Source organism: Ornithorhynchus anatinus, chromosome 13 (assembly GCF_004115215.2).
Source record: "Ornithorhynchus anatinus isolate Pmale09 chromosome 13, mOrnAna1.pri.v4, whole genome shotgun sequence".
Taxonomy (NCBI): Eukaryota; Metazoa; Chordata; class Mammalia; order Monotremata; family Ornithorhynchidae; genus Ornithorhynchus; species Ornithorhynchus anatinus.
The window spans coordinates 6,670,460-6,686,602 of record NC_041740.1 but is presented as its reverse complement, the minus strand read 5'-3'; the positions used below and the strand labels follow the sequence as shown (position 1 = coordinate 6,686,602).

The 16,143-nt window shown below is 36.9% G+C and overlaps 1 protein-coding gene across 1 annotated transcript in view; it reads right to left on the bottom strand.

Moving 5' to 3' along the window:
• Window positions 1–16,143, bottom strand: part of UBE3C (ubiquitin protein ligase E3C) — a 107,302-nt gene that overhangs the window by 41,794 nt on the left and 49,365 nt on the right. Inside the window, exons 14-17 of the mRNA XM_001510706.4 lie at window positions 11,793–11,897; window positions 10,366–10,453; window positions 3,044–3,141; window positions 1,779–1,911 (exon numbers count right to left, since the gene is read on the bottom strand). Of these exons, the coding sequence (XP_001510756.1) occupies window positions 1,779–1,911; window positions 3,044–3,141; window positions 10,366–10,453; window positions 11,793–11,897 (424 nt within the window). The remainder of the gene's footprint in view (window positions 1–1,778; window positions 1,912–3,043; window positions 3,142–10,365; window positions 10,454–11,792; window positions 11,898–16,143) is intronic.

The following is a 16,143-nucleotide window of genomic DNA, read 5'->3' as shown; positions in this document are numbered from 1 at the left end:
GATCTTACAGTTTAGAGAGGGAGATCTTTCCCTGGTGAATCTGCCTGGTGATGAGGTAATCCTGCCTCCTCCCAGCACACCTCTTCTCACTCCACCACCCCTTCTGTCTTTAAACCATCTCCTTATTTTATCCCTACCAGGGGTTTTAATATTGCTCCCCCATTTCCCAGCTATTTCCTTGCACAGCTGCCACCACTTGAAGCCCTGGAGTTAGCTCCATAAAGAAGATTAGTATTGTAAAGTTGAAACTGAAGTAACACGGAAACTGTATGTAAAACAGGAACATTTAAGTGCCATTCAATGGGGCTTACTAGTAATGATAATAATAACAATGTGGTATTTGTTAAGTGCTTACTAAGTGTCAAGCACTGTACTAAGTGTTGGGGTAAATACAAGATAATCAGATTGGATACCGCCCTGTCCTCTATAGAGCTCCCACAGTTTAAGGGATTTAAAGGTCTTAAGTCAAGGGCTTAACACAAGTCTTAAGTCTTTAATGACTTTTGGATGACACTTCAAGTCTGCTGATTTGGACATTTTCCAGGGGATCTGAATTAAAGGCATTTATGAGTGTCTTCTATGTGCAGAATCACTGGACTAACAGTTTAGGAGCATATAATACGACAGAGTTGGAAGATATGCTTCCTGCTCATAACAAACCTGCAGTTCAGAGAAGTGAATTTTACCACCTGCACCCAGGTCTCTCAAGGCATCTTTCAGAATGACTATGTGAATAGATTTAACAGAACTGGGTCCAACCCTGCTTTATCCCATTGGGAATGGACTGAACCAGGAACTCCCAGCTCTTACAGGATAAATCTGAAACTTTTCACAAGAGCCAAATTCAATAAAGGATTTGCAGGGCTTAGATTTACCGTGTCATATGCTTTGGTACAGTCTATAAAAAGTGCATGGCAGGCTTGGTGCTGCTTTCTGCACTTCTCTGCAGAGATCATGTCTTCTGTGTCGCACCATGATACAGGAGCAATCAATTAACAATATTTTTCAGCAGCACTCTGGCTAGGACTTTGCCAACAAGAGAGTGTAATGAGATGCCGCAATAACTGTCACTACCTAATCGTACATCTTTCTGTTAAAGAGGGTAATGATTGTGGTACCTTTGAGATCCATGGCATCCTACACTCTATAAGCTTTGGGTTCATTTTGCCAGCATGAGCTAAATGCTTCAATTCACGGTCAAATTAATAATTTCTTCTTTCCCTAAAAAAAGCTGTTTAATGACTTCTAATCTACAAAAGTCAAACTGAATGACATTCAATTCCTTAAAAGAAGGTGGCAAATATCAACATTCTTCTGAGACCTTGAGAGCATTTCAGTCTGAACTAAAATACCAATTATACTGGGGGCAATCTCTGTTTCCTGATATTAAGATTACTTGGCAGGGTTACCTGGAACCCTGAATATCTATGCTGCTGATTTTAAAAAAAATCACATTTGGATTATTGGAAATTTTGAAATTTCAGTAATTTTAACATTTTCAGTTTTGCACTGTCAGTCTTAGCAATGCAATGGATAAAATTTGGCTTTTAAATTTAATAAGACCAGTATTATTATTTTCTTTTAGAATATAACATTTGCACTTTCCAGGTAATCGGAAATCACTCAGAAAGTACCATTACTATTATTAATATTATTACAAGAGGGTAAATCACTACTTTTTGCCACAATAATCAAATACAGATGCAAATATTTTCATGAATGAGACATACAACTTTTTTAACCTTTTTTTTTAAAAAAACCAAATCACTAAAACATACCATTTTCTGGAGAAAGTTTGTCATAGGCATCTTCATAAATATAATTTCTTCTAATAGTGACATTAATCCCATCCATAAATGGCCCATCTCCTTGCACATCTTGTTTATCTGCATAGATCAATCTCTGAAAAATCTGACAAAAATAAATTAACCTTATGTTTAATACCACAAAACAAAACAGAGAAAATAGGGCTAAAATATTTTCTAATAGAACTAGAATTGTACCCAATTTTATCATTATGTACCACGGTAAATGAAATTTTTAAGAGAAAATGATACATTAAATTTTGAATAAACTTTATCAATACAGTTATCTTGGGGCTTATGTTTAAATAAATCTGTTAACTTCGGGCCATCTATAATTGGTTCCATAGGGCACAACATATTTTTTTTTAACAAGCCTTTTTATAAATGCCTGCACTATTCAGACATCCAGGGCTTAGTACAGTGCTTGACACAAGGTAAGCTCTTAAATATCAAAATTATTATGTCTGAATGAACACTGTTTCCTTATATATACTAAAATAATTTTGCTCTGGACCGCAAGTAGTTTTTCTACAATCCGTGATACAGTTATATAAAACTGTCAATGTGGCAGGAGACATAAGCATGTTAAGATGCTGAATTGAGTGATGTGGAAAATCCAGCAGAGGGAGCTCAGAAATTGTTTTTCTTCCCCACCCTCTCCACACAAGCAGTATAAATAACTTCTTTTTTTTAAAAAAACACGCCCTCCCCCCCTCTTCTCTGTAAAAAGTAAGGATTTTTAACAAATATCATGTGGCAATCATTCACCAACTAATTTTAATGTAAAAAATACAGTAAATCCAGTTTGGGATGCCTGAAGGAAAAGTTCTGAGTCAATAGTTAAAAAGCTCACAAATGAAATCTACTTCTACACAATTTCATGAAATGACTCACCAAATCTATATTTTTGTTTTGGAGGAATCAGTTCCTAAGAACAAGTTATTATGATGCTTGTCCATTTCTTAATATTTGCACTGTATATGAGGTGATATCAGCATATTTCATGCTCCTTGCAAATAGAGAGCTGTTCAAAAACCATTTCATTCAAAAATTGGGGTATACAAATACAAACTATGCTAAAAGTCAGCTTCAACATACTACAACACTGCTACTCACACTGAAGCCTGGATATACTGAGAGGATTATGGATACTTTGTTAAACTATACTTTCAAAATCTTCATAAATACTTTTGCAGAAATATTATAATTAAATATTAAAAAGAAATTTGATTACTTACCTTTACTCTTTCCTCAAACGGAACTACAAAGGGCAATTCAGTCAAAATTGCAAGCTGTCGTTCCTCAGAAACAGAGAGAGGTGCTGGCTCCAGACCCACTTTAAAAGCAAATTTTAGAAGTTTGATCATTTTTACTGAACCTGACTTTCTATCTCTTGGGAACTGCAAGAAGTCAACACATATTATATAAAAGCCTAGGCTCTCCACTCGAAAATCTCCTCTAGCTTCCTATTTATCTCTACAACAAGCAAAAACTCCTCACAATCTGCTTCTGGGTTTTCCATCAACTCGCTTCATATTACATTTAATAATTTTAAATTGTGATATTTGTTAAAGGCTTACAGTGTGCCAAGGACTATATTTATTCATTCAATCATACTTATTGAGTGTTTACTGAGAGCACAGCACTGTACTAAGACCTTGGAATGTATAGTTCGGCAACAGATAGAGACAATATCTGCCCAACAACAGGCTGGGGAAGACACAAGGTAATCAAATCAGACACAGTCCTTGCTCTACAAAGGGCCCACAAATCTAAGTAGGAGGGGGAATAGGTCTTGAATTCCCATTTTACAGATGAGGAAACTGACGCACAGTGACTTGCCCAAGGTCACACAGCAGGCAATCAGCAAAGCCAGAATTAGAACACGAGTTATTTGACTCCCAGGTCTGTTCTCCTTCCATTTAGGCCAAGAGGCTTCCCTTCTCTTCACCCTCTACACTCTCACTCTCTTCATTTCTCCCAAGCTAACCTTCTAATTGTTCCTTGCTCTCAATTATCCTGCCCAATTCTCTTAGCTTATGTTAAATTCTCTCTCTCCCAAATCCAAAAGACCACAGCTCTGCAGATAATCCCACTCTTAATCCCCCAACTCTAACAAATCTCTAACTTCCAACACCTCAAGTTGCACCAATCCATCAGTTATCTCCAGCACTTGTGTATTTATTTATAGGCATCCTCTGCATGCATACGCTCATTCAATTGTATGTTCTATTATTTATTCACATTATTTATACATGCTTGTCTGTTTTGTCTGCTGGAGTGAAAGCGCCTAATGAGCAGGGAATGTATCGTTTCTGTCTGCTGCCCTTTTCCAAGGATATAATGCATTGCATCAACTGGTCACTCAATAAATATCATCACTACACTATTAATTTATTACGGGCATTTTAAAAAGTTATTATTCTGGGCACTTTATTTTTTGACAAAGCTTGTGTTCCTTTTGGTTTACTAATATTCTAAGAATTAGAGTCAGTTCTCCCACAATTTCCTTTAGGGCAGGAATTATGTCTCTTAGCTCTAATATACTTTCCCTAGCACTTAATACAGTGCTCTGCCTACAGTGGGCCTTCAATAAATACAGGGGATCAACTGACTAAACTGTGTTTTAGATACAACACTACTGAAAAATTAGAAAACATTCTTCCAACAACATGCAGCAGCAGTGTGGCTTAGTGGAAAACACACAGGCTTGGGAGTCAGAGGCCCTGGGCTCTAATCCCAACTCTGCTACTTGTCTGGCTGTGTGACTTTGGGCATGTCACAACTTCTTTGGGACTCAGGTACCTCATCTGTGTCCAACCTGATTATCTTGTATCTATCCCAGGATTTAGTAGTGTTCGGCACATAATAAGCGCTTAACAAATAGCACAATAAATTGCACCTGAGTGGGTAGTACATGATGTGATGTTCGAAAAAATGGCAGGTCACATGGTGCCTGTTAAAACAGAGAATTACAGGTCAGATTTTCCTTAATATGGTGTTCTTTAAACATGTAATCCCTATACTAAAGAAAGGACTGCAGTATTTCCTACAGTCAAGTTTGAAGTTAAAAACCGAGAAACAACTTTATGAATTTTTTCCTGAAGAATTATTGAAAGAGCTCAGTGGAACTATCTTAACACCAAATAAAATTGAAATAAAAATTAAAATGATTAAAATTATAAAATGTCAACCCTGTGGTCTGGTAGCATTTTATATAACAGAGTTCACTAATAAGTTGTGCTTAATATTATGTCTCTCAAATGCATTTTTGAGAAAAAGTTTAAAACTCCATTAGTTGTAAAACTCAGGAGGAAAGACCATGTCGTCTTCCTTCTTTGCAGTCCCATGGTATTTAGAATAGGAGGATGGAGCTGGAAGCACAGGCTTCCTTATAAAGCTCACACATGATGCCTGGGGATCAGAGTACTTGAGGGAGAGTCACATAAATGAGTCTGACTTGGTGGGGCGTGGCCAAGGTTGGCTGAAATCTCATCCCCATTTGGGGAGTGAGGGAGGAATGAATTCTATGCCCCCATTCCTGTAAGTAGGAAATTTACTGGGGGGAGCCTAAGGCCTAAATTTCTTCTGAAGGCCCAGTATTTTCTCCTTCATTTTCCCTGCACCTACAAAAACAGAATGTAAGAGCTAAAGAGAGTTACAACATCCAAAATATTGTGGGAACTCTTCGTTTTAAAATGCACTCTTCATTCACTTTTAATTGGTGGGGCATTTAGTCAATGTTTCAAGTGGAAATATAAAATCTTTTCTTACGGTGATTCTTGAATATAGTCTAAATTACTAAAGCTTAAAAGTTTATGTTATGCACCCTCTATATCTTCACTGATTTCACTTTTTAAAAAAGGGGAGATGGGTTTAAAAATACTATTTCAAAGATGAGACTATAAGAGGGTTTTAACTGCTCCACCCACTTTTCCTCCTTATCTCTTCTTACAGTTCCTTCTGATTTTCCTCCATTTGGATGTTTTACTATCAATGCCTTAAGAACACTTTTCTGTATAACAACTGGAGCTCTGTCACTGGAAAGATGCTACAGAAAACTGATAAACATAATTTTCCAATAGGCACCAACAAAATGATTGAATAAATGTGGTTTATGGGTCCCTGTGGCAATTAATTTAAGGTTTTCTGAGACACAATAAGAAATAAGTGATTTGGAAGAACAATTAAGTGGGTTAGCTGAATCTTTTGGGGGCACTTTGTCCAAAAGTCATACCCAAAGGCTTACTTGGTCTTCCAATACACTTTACTTAGAATGTGAGCCCCATGTGGGACCGGGACTGTGTCCAACTTGATTATCTTCATTCATTCAATCGTACTTCCTGTGTGCAGAGCATTATACTAAGCGTTTAGGAATCTTCTACTGGTTTAAGTATCCTTCTTGGCACATAGAAAGCACTTAAATACCACAAGGTAAGTATAATTTACAAAGCATTCTTAATTAAGAAAAATTGGATTGGGTGATTTTTCTTAGTAAATATGATTTAAACTGAGACAATAATCCCTAAGCACTCTGTCTGACCTACCATTCACGTAAACTTTAGTAAGAGAAAAGGCTACTGAACTCATAGCTTCCAATGCCAGTCAAGGGGCAGAACCTAATCTTTACTACTCCAAAGAAAACGTACTGGATATGAGTTTCTCCTAAACGTAAACACTGCTTCCAGCTTGCAAAGTTGTAAATTATTCAGGTTCTCCCTGAGTGGAAGGTTATAACAAAAAGTTCAACTGCTAAAATATGCAACAAGATTCATATTTAACAAAATTTAGCAAAAGAGGCACTTTTCTAGGAATAGTTTTGTAACTGCAAAAACCCATAAGGTTTCTCAAGGGAATTATAGCAGTACTCAAGGGAACCACCCACACAACCTGTTGACAAAGGCTTTGAATTCTCTCTTCCCTGATCTCACATCGACCAAGACAACTAACAAAAGGAAGAAGTCATAAATGAAAATTAGAGTGTAAAGCGGGCAGTCAGGAAAAAGAGAAGGGAAATCAATACAGCTAAAGGAAAGACTGGGCTGACAATTGGCCAAGGCTGAGAAAACTGAAAAAATGATTTAATGTCACAAAGCAATATGCAGCCTTCGGAGGTTCTCTGTAATTAAGCATTCCTAATTCCTGAGATCTGCTCTAAATGTTTAGAAATCAATTTAAAATTGTATTGCTCTTATTTTAGGTTATAATATACTTCAGTAGATTCATAAGATTAGCGAGTATCCATTTTTGACAAAAATTAGACATCTTATGTTCTTAGAATTTTCAGTGAGATACACCTTTGAGTTTACTTCACTTTACAAATACTTTTAAAGTCAATCTAGTCTACCATTAAAACCACGAGTTAAAAAGGTTTTAGACCGAAAGTGCATGTACAGCAAAGGTAAGCCACTATCCAACTTCTACAGTTCAATTATTCTGGTCAATTAGTCAATTTTATCTACATTTCACCGTCAAGGTTTCCATCTTTAACGAGAAATATGGGACAGAGTCATCAATACGCAGGGCATTTAGAACTTTAGGATTTGCCATTTAAGTAAATGAAAAAGCACAAATAAATAGAGCCATATGTGCTTCAGCAGGACTTTCACACTAATTGGCTTTATCCCATTGAGTCAAGTGGGATTAAAGAAATCATACACACATTGTTAACTGCTTGTTTTCACCCCATCACGTTGATCATATCTTTTTTTTTAAAACTGAATTCATTGAACCTGAAAAGGTGCCAGAATAACATCCCTGGAGATTAAAATACCTTAGCATTTGGCTATATAAAGCCTTTCCCTCATTGCCCCTCAAATTAAGTGGCCACATTGACAGGATGTCATCAGAGCACTTAATTCTTCACCAGCATGTGTTTTCACAATACATTTGGAATAAAATGTTGTTAGGGAAAGCTTTTTTTTCCCTCCAAAACAAGGAAACGCAGCTATCTATAATGTGAAGCGATATTGGAAAAAAATGCTTCTGTACATATGTGCACAGTGCCAGTCAAGGAGTAGGTACTCTAACGCAAATTTTCCTTAGCATGAGACTCACTGGGAACATTAACCCTTGCACAGTCTTCAGCACAGACTGCCAATGTGGAATTTTTCTTTCTTACAGTGTAGGAGAGAAAGGCTGCAAAATATGCTTTTCAGCTCAAGCATGAGAAAGGGGAATGGGATATTTTTATAACCCTCTACTCTATACAATGGTCAGGTTTGAAACAGTAGTATATAAAATGTTAAAGCCCATTCTGGCATTAGATAATTTTTGTTGTAATTAAAAAAATGTACATTCCTGTCAGAGGAAAAATGGCTCAAAAATTAATTTGCTCTAATTGTAAACTAAGCTCCAATGAAAGATTAATACATAATTTAAAATCTACTCTGGATTTCTTAGAAAATATTATATCACTAGAATTATTAATGCATTTAAAAATCAGAATTAGTTTGCAAAAGTTCTTAATATAACTTTGATATTACAGTTTAGGACCCTTACATTTAATGACAAAGACTGTGACTTTTTAAGTAACAGAAAAAAGCCCTTTTATTTTCAAATATGGAAGAAGAATATTAATCAAGGAAGAAAAGTATGTCTTTTTGTGGAAAATGCCCAACTTTTAAAGTTATTTTTTTCCAGATACATTTTTAACATATTTCTTTTTAAAATAAAACTGAAACAAGTAAATCTTGCTGTATAAATATTACTGATCAAATTCGAAATGGAACCACAGCTTACTGCTTAAGCATTCTGAGAGCATCTGATAAGGCTTTGGACAGCATTCAGGGAAGAAAAACTATAACCATATGGTGGTGATTAATTTTCTCTCTTCAGCACTACCTTCAATTGCTTGTGACCCTAACTTATCCTGCTGAAATTGCTGAACTACTTGAGGCAAAGACTACCTATTGACTTAAAATTCTCTGCTTTTGAGCAATTTTTCATATAATTTTAAGTTCCTGCTTGCTTTTAGAAAGTTTTAAAGCTGAAAATATTCATTTAAATAAACATAACCTAGCCATAAACATGTTAACACAGAAGAGGAATTTTGATTTCCACTCTATGTAACACTTAATGTGCCCAGAATATGGAGAAGATAACATGAAAATTGGAAGAGAACATCTAAGGCAAACAAAATCATGATTCACTGAATAGGCAGTATATGAGTAATGCACTCAGTACTCCTATAAAATAGGCTTGTATATGTAAAGAAACTCGCCTTTCGGGAAATTCATATTATAGCAACTACTGACTCCAGGGAGAGTGGACTAGAACATAAATGGTCCAACAATAGTACCACTCATTTTTTTCAATACAAATTCCTAATTATTATATTCGACTCTGGCAAAATGCCTCATACCCTTGGCTATGTATTTCACAGAAAAAATGCAAAAACACAAAGAACCACAAAGTATTGTACAGTGCAGTATGTTGAGGTAGAAGCTAGGAAGGTCAGCAACATCACCTCTTGAGTCCTTAATTCTTCCATGACATTATATCTAGATTTATAATGAAAACACGTGGTTATAGTAGAACCTACTGCATGTCCAAAGGCTGCTGAACTACAGGAGACAAAACAGTTCCTTGAACATAAAATCCTAGACAGTTTATTAGTCATTTTGTGGATACCAATTGTGTGTTAGCGAAAGGCACTATATTCTCAAAAATAATTTTTATGGAGAAAAAGCAATTGCATTAAAAGTTTTTATTCAACAATTTTCTTATCTAAGTAATCATGTATGAACTGCACCGTGCTGGCTGATGTATGTATAATACATTTGAGAAAGTGTGATTCCAACTTGAGCTAGTTTAGGAGAATACAAAAATGTCTATCTTGGCATCACATATATGAAGTGCCTACAAATGCAATTTTTAAAATTATTAATAAAACTCCATAAAAGTGTATAACAATTACTATTTATGGGTGGCAACAGAAAAAAATAAAACAGACTGATGCCTGAAATAATCCTACAGAAATGGAGAGAAAAAAAACTCTAGCATGAAAACTAAATGTGCCATGAACCATTATCATTGGAATGAATCATTGGTTCCACAAAAAGTAGGCAACTGAAAAACTAGATACTCACAATGCCTTATATTAGATTCCAAAATTGGATTTAATTATAAACTAGCAATTAGCCCACCCATAATGCCCTTGTAAAATCCTCGAGGGCAGGTATTATGTCTTTAATCTCTGCTGGACTTGCCCAAACACTCAGAAGAGTGCATTGCACAGGGGCTCAGTAGCTAGGACTGAGCAACTGAACATTTCTACAACTGCAGACATTTTGCAGCACATTGTGCAGTACTGGTGTAACCTTTGAGTCTTTGCCAGCTCCTTGAGGGGATCCGAAAGCAGGCCTGAGAAAACTGGACCCGTCACCTCCCCTTCCCTCCTCATATACTATGGATCCTCTAATTTGCTAGGTGAGAACAGGAAGGCAATGGATACAAAGACCCACTTCAAATTTGCAGAGAAATGGGTAAATCACTTGTGTTACTGGCATCTACTACTACTGGCTACTTATGAAAATAGGAATCAACCCACACAACTTACCATCCAGGGTAGACTGCAACGGTCCTATTCTCCCCATTCTTCGGACTCTCCACACATGTCTGGCTGACGGCACATAAAGCTGTGTTACCTTTGCAATGAACAGTCATTTATTAGTATTTACTATTATATTGTTTATAATACAAACCAAAGCCCCAACCAGACACAGAGTTCATGCATTTATGCCTCCTCCCCCAATTTCTTTGTTTCCCATCTTCTCTCCACCTGCTCAATTTATCTTCTGATCTTCTCCCTGACATTTTCCTACCTTTATCATGTCAGACTATTTTCAAATATGCAGAAACCTAAACTCAGCAATTCTGCTGAACAGCAAAACCTCAGCAGTTAAACAGGTGAATGTTGATGACCCACTTCACTACAGTACAACAGATGGATGCAAATGTAGCAGCTGTGAAACTGCTTTAGAGGACAAATGGAGAATTCTGTCTGTGGCCTAGTCTACAAACAATCTCAGCAAACACACTTTGTCACAGGTCAAGGGATCACAGTAAAGAAATTGTCAATTGTGTGACTAAGCCAATATCATTGAAATTAAGTGCAAGAAATCAAAGGAAACAAATTTTCTAATACAAAGAACAATTCATTGCCGCTTTTTTCTCCTCCCTTTCCATGTACATAAAAAAAACTCCACCCCCACCACACTGGGTGAGCTTGTTGAATTATCTCTGATATAATTAGGCTCCCAAAGGTCACACTGAACAATAATTTTCTAATGCTTTTAAATCCAAGTGCTCAACTAGGCAGATGATTTCTTAAAGACAAGATCCTGCTTTGGAAAGAAACAATGGCAAATAGGAAAGGAGGTTGAGTGGGTAATGTGCCTGGCCAGGGGTGTTGCCATTTTTTCCATCTAAACACGTTAAAGAATCCACAAGGGATTTCCTATATCACTATTATCATGTCTTCATGTCTTCGGTGACAAATGAGACAAGTTTGCATAGGTTTCTATCCCACTACCCAGTAAATCTCTTGAAAGCCTAGGTTCATGCCTACCTCTAGGGCATCTTTTGAGCACTGAATACATGTTTAAAATGCTTATGTCCCATTTACAGGCTAAGCCTTCAGATTTCTAGGAAGATCATTTATATTCCACCAACTAATCATTAATTTCCAATGGAATTGGAAATTCAGATTAATTTCCATTTTAATGCCATATCAGAGAGAGGTTTTAGTAAGCTGAAATCCTCCTGGTTCAGGGTACAAATTTATATGCATAATTACACTCCGCTATATATTTTCCCATGTGGAAGTAGGAAGAAAGGGTTTTTTTGTCAATATTAAGACCTGCAAGAATCAAAACCCCCAATTCTTGGATTTGATATATTTAAAATTATTTTTTAAATTTTCAAGGAAAAGAAAGCAACAGTAAGGGGAGGTTTCTAGAAAAGATGATGAAAGTTCAATATTACCTTGTCTGCTTTAATGTTTTCTTGTTCTGAAAGCCAATGGTTTGGTGGACAGAAATTTCTTCTCGTGTCTCTGGACTTCAACATTTTCACTAGATTGGTGATAACCTAGTGTAGAAAGAAGCTTACTTAATATAAACAAGTACTGCAACTTAAATTGTGCAAAGGTAAGCAATACCACTAATTAGAAATCAAAGGAACACAATTTAAAACAACACTACACAATTCTTTCATCTAAATAACTTAAGCAGATGTGATTAAGTAATTGAGATTTGGCCATAAATCACCACCATAACCAGTTTACTGAAAAGTGCTTCCTTCTGCAGATCACAGGATTGTATCATACATACAAAGCAGTTATCTACCAGTGCAAAGGAGCCAAAATTAAAGTAAGTAGCAGCAAATGACATGCTGAATGTGATAATTTAGAAAAACCACAAATGACCCCTTTAGAAATTTCTATAAAAGTATTATTGGCTACATCATCTCAGCTGCATTATTTTGCTTGCTTCCACAGTAGCCATTTTATATTACATCCCTTTTTTCTGATAAACCTTAAATCATTTTGTTTTGGGTTTTTTCCTGATAAAGAACTGTAGAACCCCAACTTTTCACCTTAGGTTTCAATCTCTCCCCAAAAATCCTACACTACCACTGAAAGGGATTTCTCAGAGCCCTTGTCTCTCCATCCAAACTACCACCATGTTGATCCAAAGACCTATTTCCCACCTTCACTACTGCAACCGCGTTCTCACTGACCTTCCCGCCTCCTGTCTCTCTCCTCTCCATACTTCACTCTGCTGCCCAGATCATTATTCTACAAAACCATTCATGATAGATCTCCCCATTCCTCAAAAAACTCCAATGGTTACCCATCCACCTTCACAATTAATGTTGGTATTTGTTAAGCGCTTACTATGTGCAGAGCACTGTTCTAAGCGCTGGGATAAACACAGGGGAATCAGGTTGTCCCACGTGGGGCTCACAGTCTTAATCCCCATTTTACAGATGAGGGAACTGAGGCACAGAGAAGTTAAGTGACTTGCCCACAGTCACACAGCTGACAAGTGGCAGAGCTGGGATTCGAACTCATGAGCCCTGACTCCAAAGCCCGTGCTGTTTCCACTGCGCCACGCTGCTTCTCTAAACCATTCACAAACCATTCTTTCATTCATTCAATCATTTATTGAGCACTTACTGTGCACACGGCACTGTACTAAGCGCTTGGAAAATACAATTTGGCAACAGAGACAATCCCTTCTCAACAATGGGCTCACAGTCTAGAAGGGGGAGACAAACAAAGCAAAACAAAACAAGCAGACAGGCAAAAATGCCTTTACTATCACCTTTAAAAGCATCTCAGTCAGCTTGCTCCCTCCTAGCTTACCAGGCTGATCTCCTACTACATGACATCCATTACACACTCTCCACTCCTCTAACTCCAACCTACTTACTCTCTGTACCTCAATCTTCATATATCTCACTGCTGATGCCTTGCCCACATCTTCCCTCTGACCTGGAGGCCCTCTCACCCTTTTCATATCTGACAGTCCACTAATCTCCCCACCTTCAAAACCCTCCTACTCTCATCCCCCAAGACGTCTTCCTTGACTAACCCCTCATTTCCCCTAGCCACCCTCCCCTCATTATCGACAATGAACATGGCTGTGTACTCCTTAAGCACTTTGATACTCACCCTAGCTCCACAGCACTTTGTAAATATCCTTTTATCCTATTTCCCTATTGATAATTAATTTTATTATCTATCTCCTCACGTAGATTGTGTGCTCTTTAAGGGCAGGGATCATGCCTACCGACTCTATTGTATTGCACTATCCCAAGTGCCCAGAGCAGTCCTCAATGCATAGCAAACACTCAATACCACTGATTGATAGATCATAGCCCCTGAAAAGCAAATATTTTGAAGAACATGATGAACCTAGGATTGAGAACTGAAAGATAATTTTATATTTTTCCTATACTATAAATAACTGTCCAACATAAAATTAGAAAATTAAAAGTTTAAGCCTATTGCTTTTGAAGTCGTATTCTGCCAAATGAAGTATAGCAAAGCTGAAATGAAAAATGTGAAAAAGATCTGGATCCTAAAAAGCCTTAGATTTGATGAAGTCTCATTTATCTGAATGTTGTATGTCCTCATTAGCACTAGGACTGGCAGCCTTGCAACATAATTGGTTAAATATGAGGATTCAATTTAAAACAAAAAGTTAGGCAGAGCTGCAATTCAGCTAATGGAAGGGAGAACTTCCATGGAAAGGGTCTCCACTTGAAAGAATACGCTTACTTACATTTTTGTGTTCTTTTAGACTGCAATCTTATGGGAGGCAGGAAGTGTGTCTACCACTTCTTGTTCTGTGCTTTCCCAAGTGCACAGTATAGTGTTCTGTACACAAAAGCTTATTAATACTATTTATTTATTTTTAACTGTTGGCTATAAGGTTAAAAAAATATGCTTGGTTGACTGTGAAATCCTAATAGGAAAACTGGTTGCTTCTCTCCCTCATTTTAACAAATCATGACTGCACTTTTAAAATTCAGAGTACAAATCTCCAAGACAGATTTTCTACTGATTAAACTGTCCATTTACCATGCGGCATCTGGTTGATGTCCAGATGCTATATATTGTATAGGTATATATACTAGTCAAGTTCTGATTTCTTTTTGTTTAAAGAGATATTTTATGGCTTCCAATTGAAAGAAACATCAGACAGATTACTGATCCACCCACACTCTACAGGTGTTGTCCATAACTATAATTTTAAGGGGACAATTTGGACTGTGTATTTGGGGATTTTTCCCATTAATCATGAAAGATGAAGTTTAAGGGTTCCATCGAAAGACATGTGGTAGAAGTTTGGGTTGGGCAGAACTAAAGAGTGGCAGGAGAGATGTCAGAGAAAACAAATTTAGAGATTCTGGGAGGAGACATAAAAGAACCGAGGAGAAGGTAAGTTGCGGGGAACATGATTCTGCCCACCTCTGACAAGAAGGATGATATTTGAGCACTTGATGCTAGCATTATCAGGCTTAGAGCAACCTTTCTAGCCACACTCCACACTCCTAAGTAACTTCACTAGTAGGAACGTCATCTTCAAGTATGGTGGTCAACAATACCACATGACAGTGAATGTGTGTGTGCTTGTGTGCACATGTGTCTTTGCTGGCTAGTAGACTGCTGAATTTATCAGCAAGAAGATAATAAATATATTTCTGAAAAACAGCTTAAATACTTTGAACTATCGAAATATAATTTAAAATAGTTTGTAAATGTAAAATATATAGAGAGTAACAATTTACATTTTTCAAAAATATTAAAAATATTAAAATGTCCATTAAAGTGGGCATTCAAGAATGAGAAAAGAAAAAAAAACACTCAGAAAGGGACAGGATTTCTAAGAGCAATATTAGAAGCTATGTAGCTTAATGGAAAGAAGGCGGGCTCAGCTGGAATTCAGAGGACCTGGTTTCTAATCCTGACTCCACCACTTGGGACCATGGACAAGTCACTTCATTTCTCTGGGCCTCAATTCCTTCATCTGTAAAATGGAAATTCAATATCTGTTCTTCCTCCTACTTATAATTTGAGCCTCATGCGGGACCTCATTATCTTGTATACAGACTGAAGCTTTACAGTGCTCAGCACATAGTAAGCACTTAACAAATATCACAATTATTATCAACTAACAACAAAAACTCATTTAAAGGTTCAGACTGTGACTTAGGCATTCAGTGTCTAGCATACTGTGTGTGCTTACTTAATAAAGTACAATATTTTAGGCAGACTTGGAGTCCCTGAACAGCTTTAACACTGTTAATAGCTTTAACACTATGAAAACTTGAGAGTCTACTGAAAAGATCGACCTGTCCCACCCAGATTCAAGTCTGATTTGATGATTAAGAACTACATTTTAGAGAATGGTGAAAAGGAACATCCTTTTCGATAGAGATCTTCTCTTAAAATGCTCTCCAAGCTCACTCACGCCAACAATCACAAGAAGCTTAAGGCAATTTCTAAAAGACTATCCAAACAAAAGGCCTTTTAAGACCCTGATTGTAGCCAAGTACCTCACAAAGTTGAGGGAAAGGTGGGCAGCTCCATTAGGATAATTTTTGATTGTTAGGGTCGGTGCTTTATCACCTGGTAAAATCCAGTTCAGGTTAAATAAGTCACAAAGCCCTAAGATTCCCTTTGTTCTGCCCTCCCACATTACATCTACAAGAAAAAATTCTAGCACAGAAGCAGCTATCTTTAAGTTTTAACTTACGTGACTGGCTTTCTAAAAGTTAAGACAGTAAAATGCCAAGACCCTCAACTGTGCCCTCAAAGGGCACA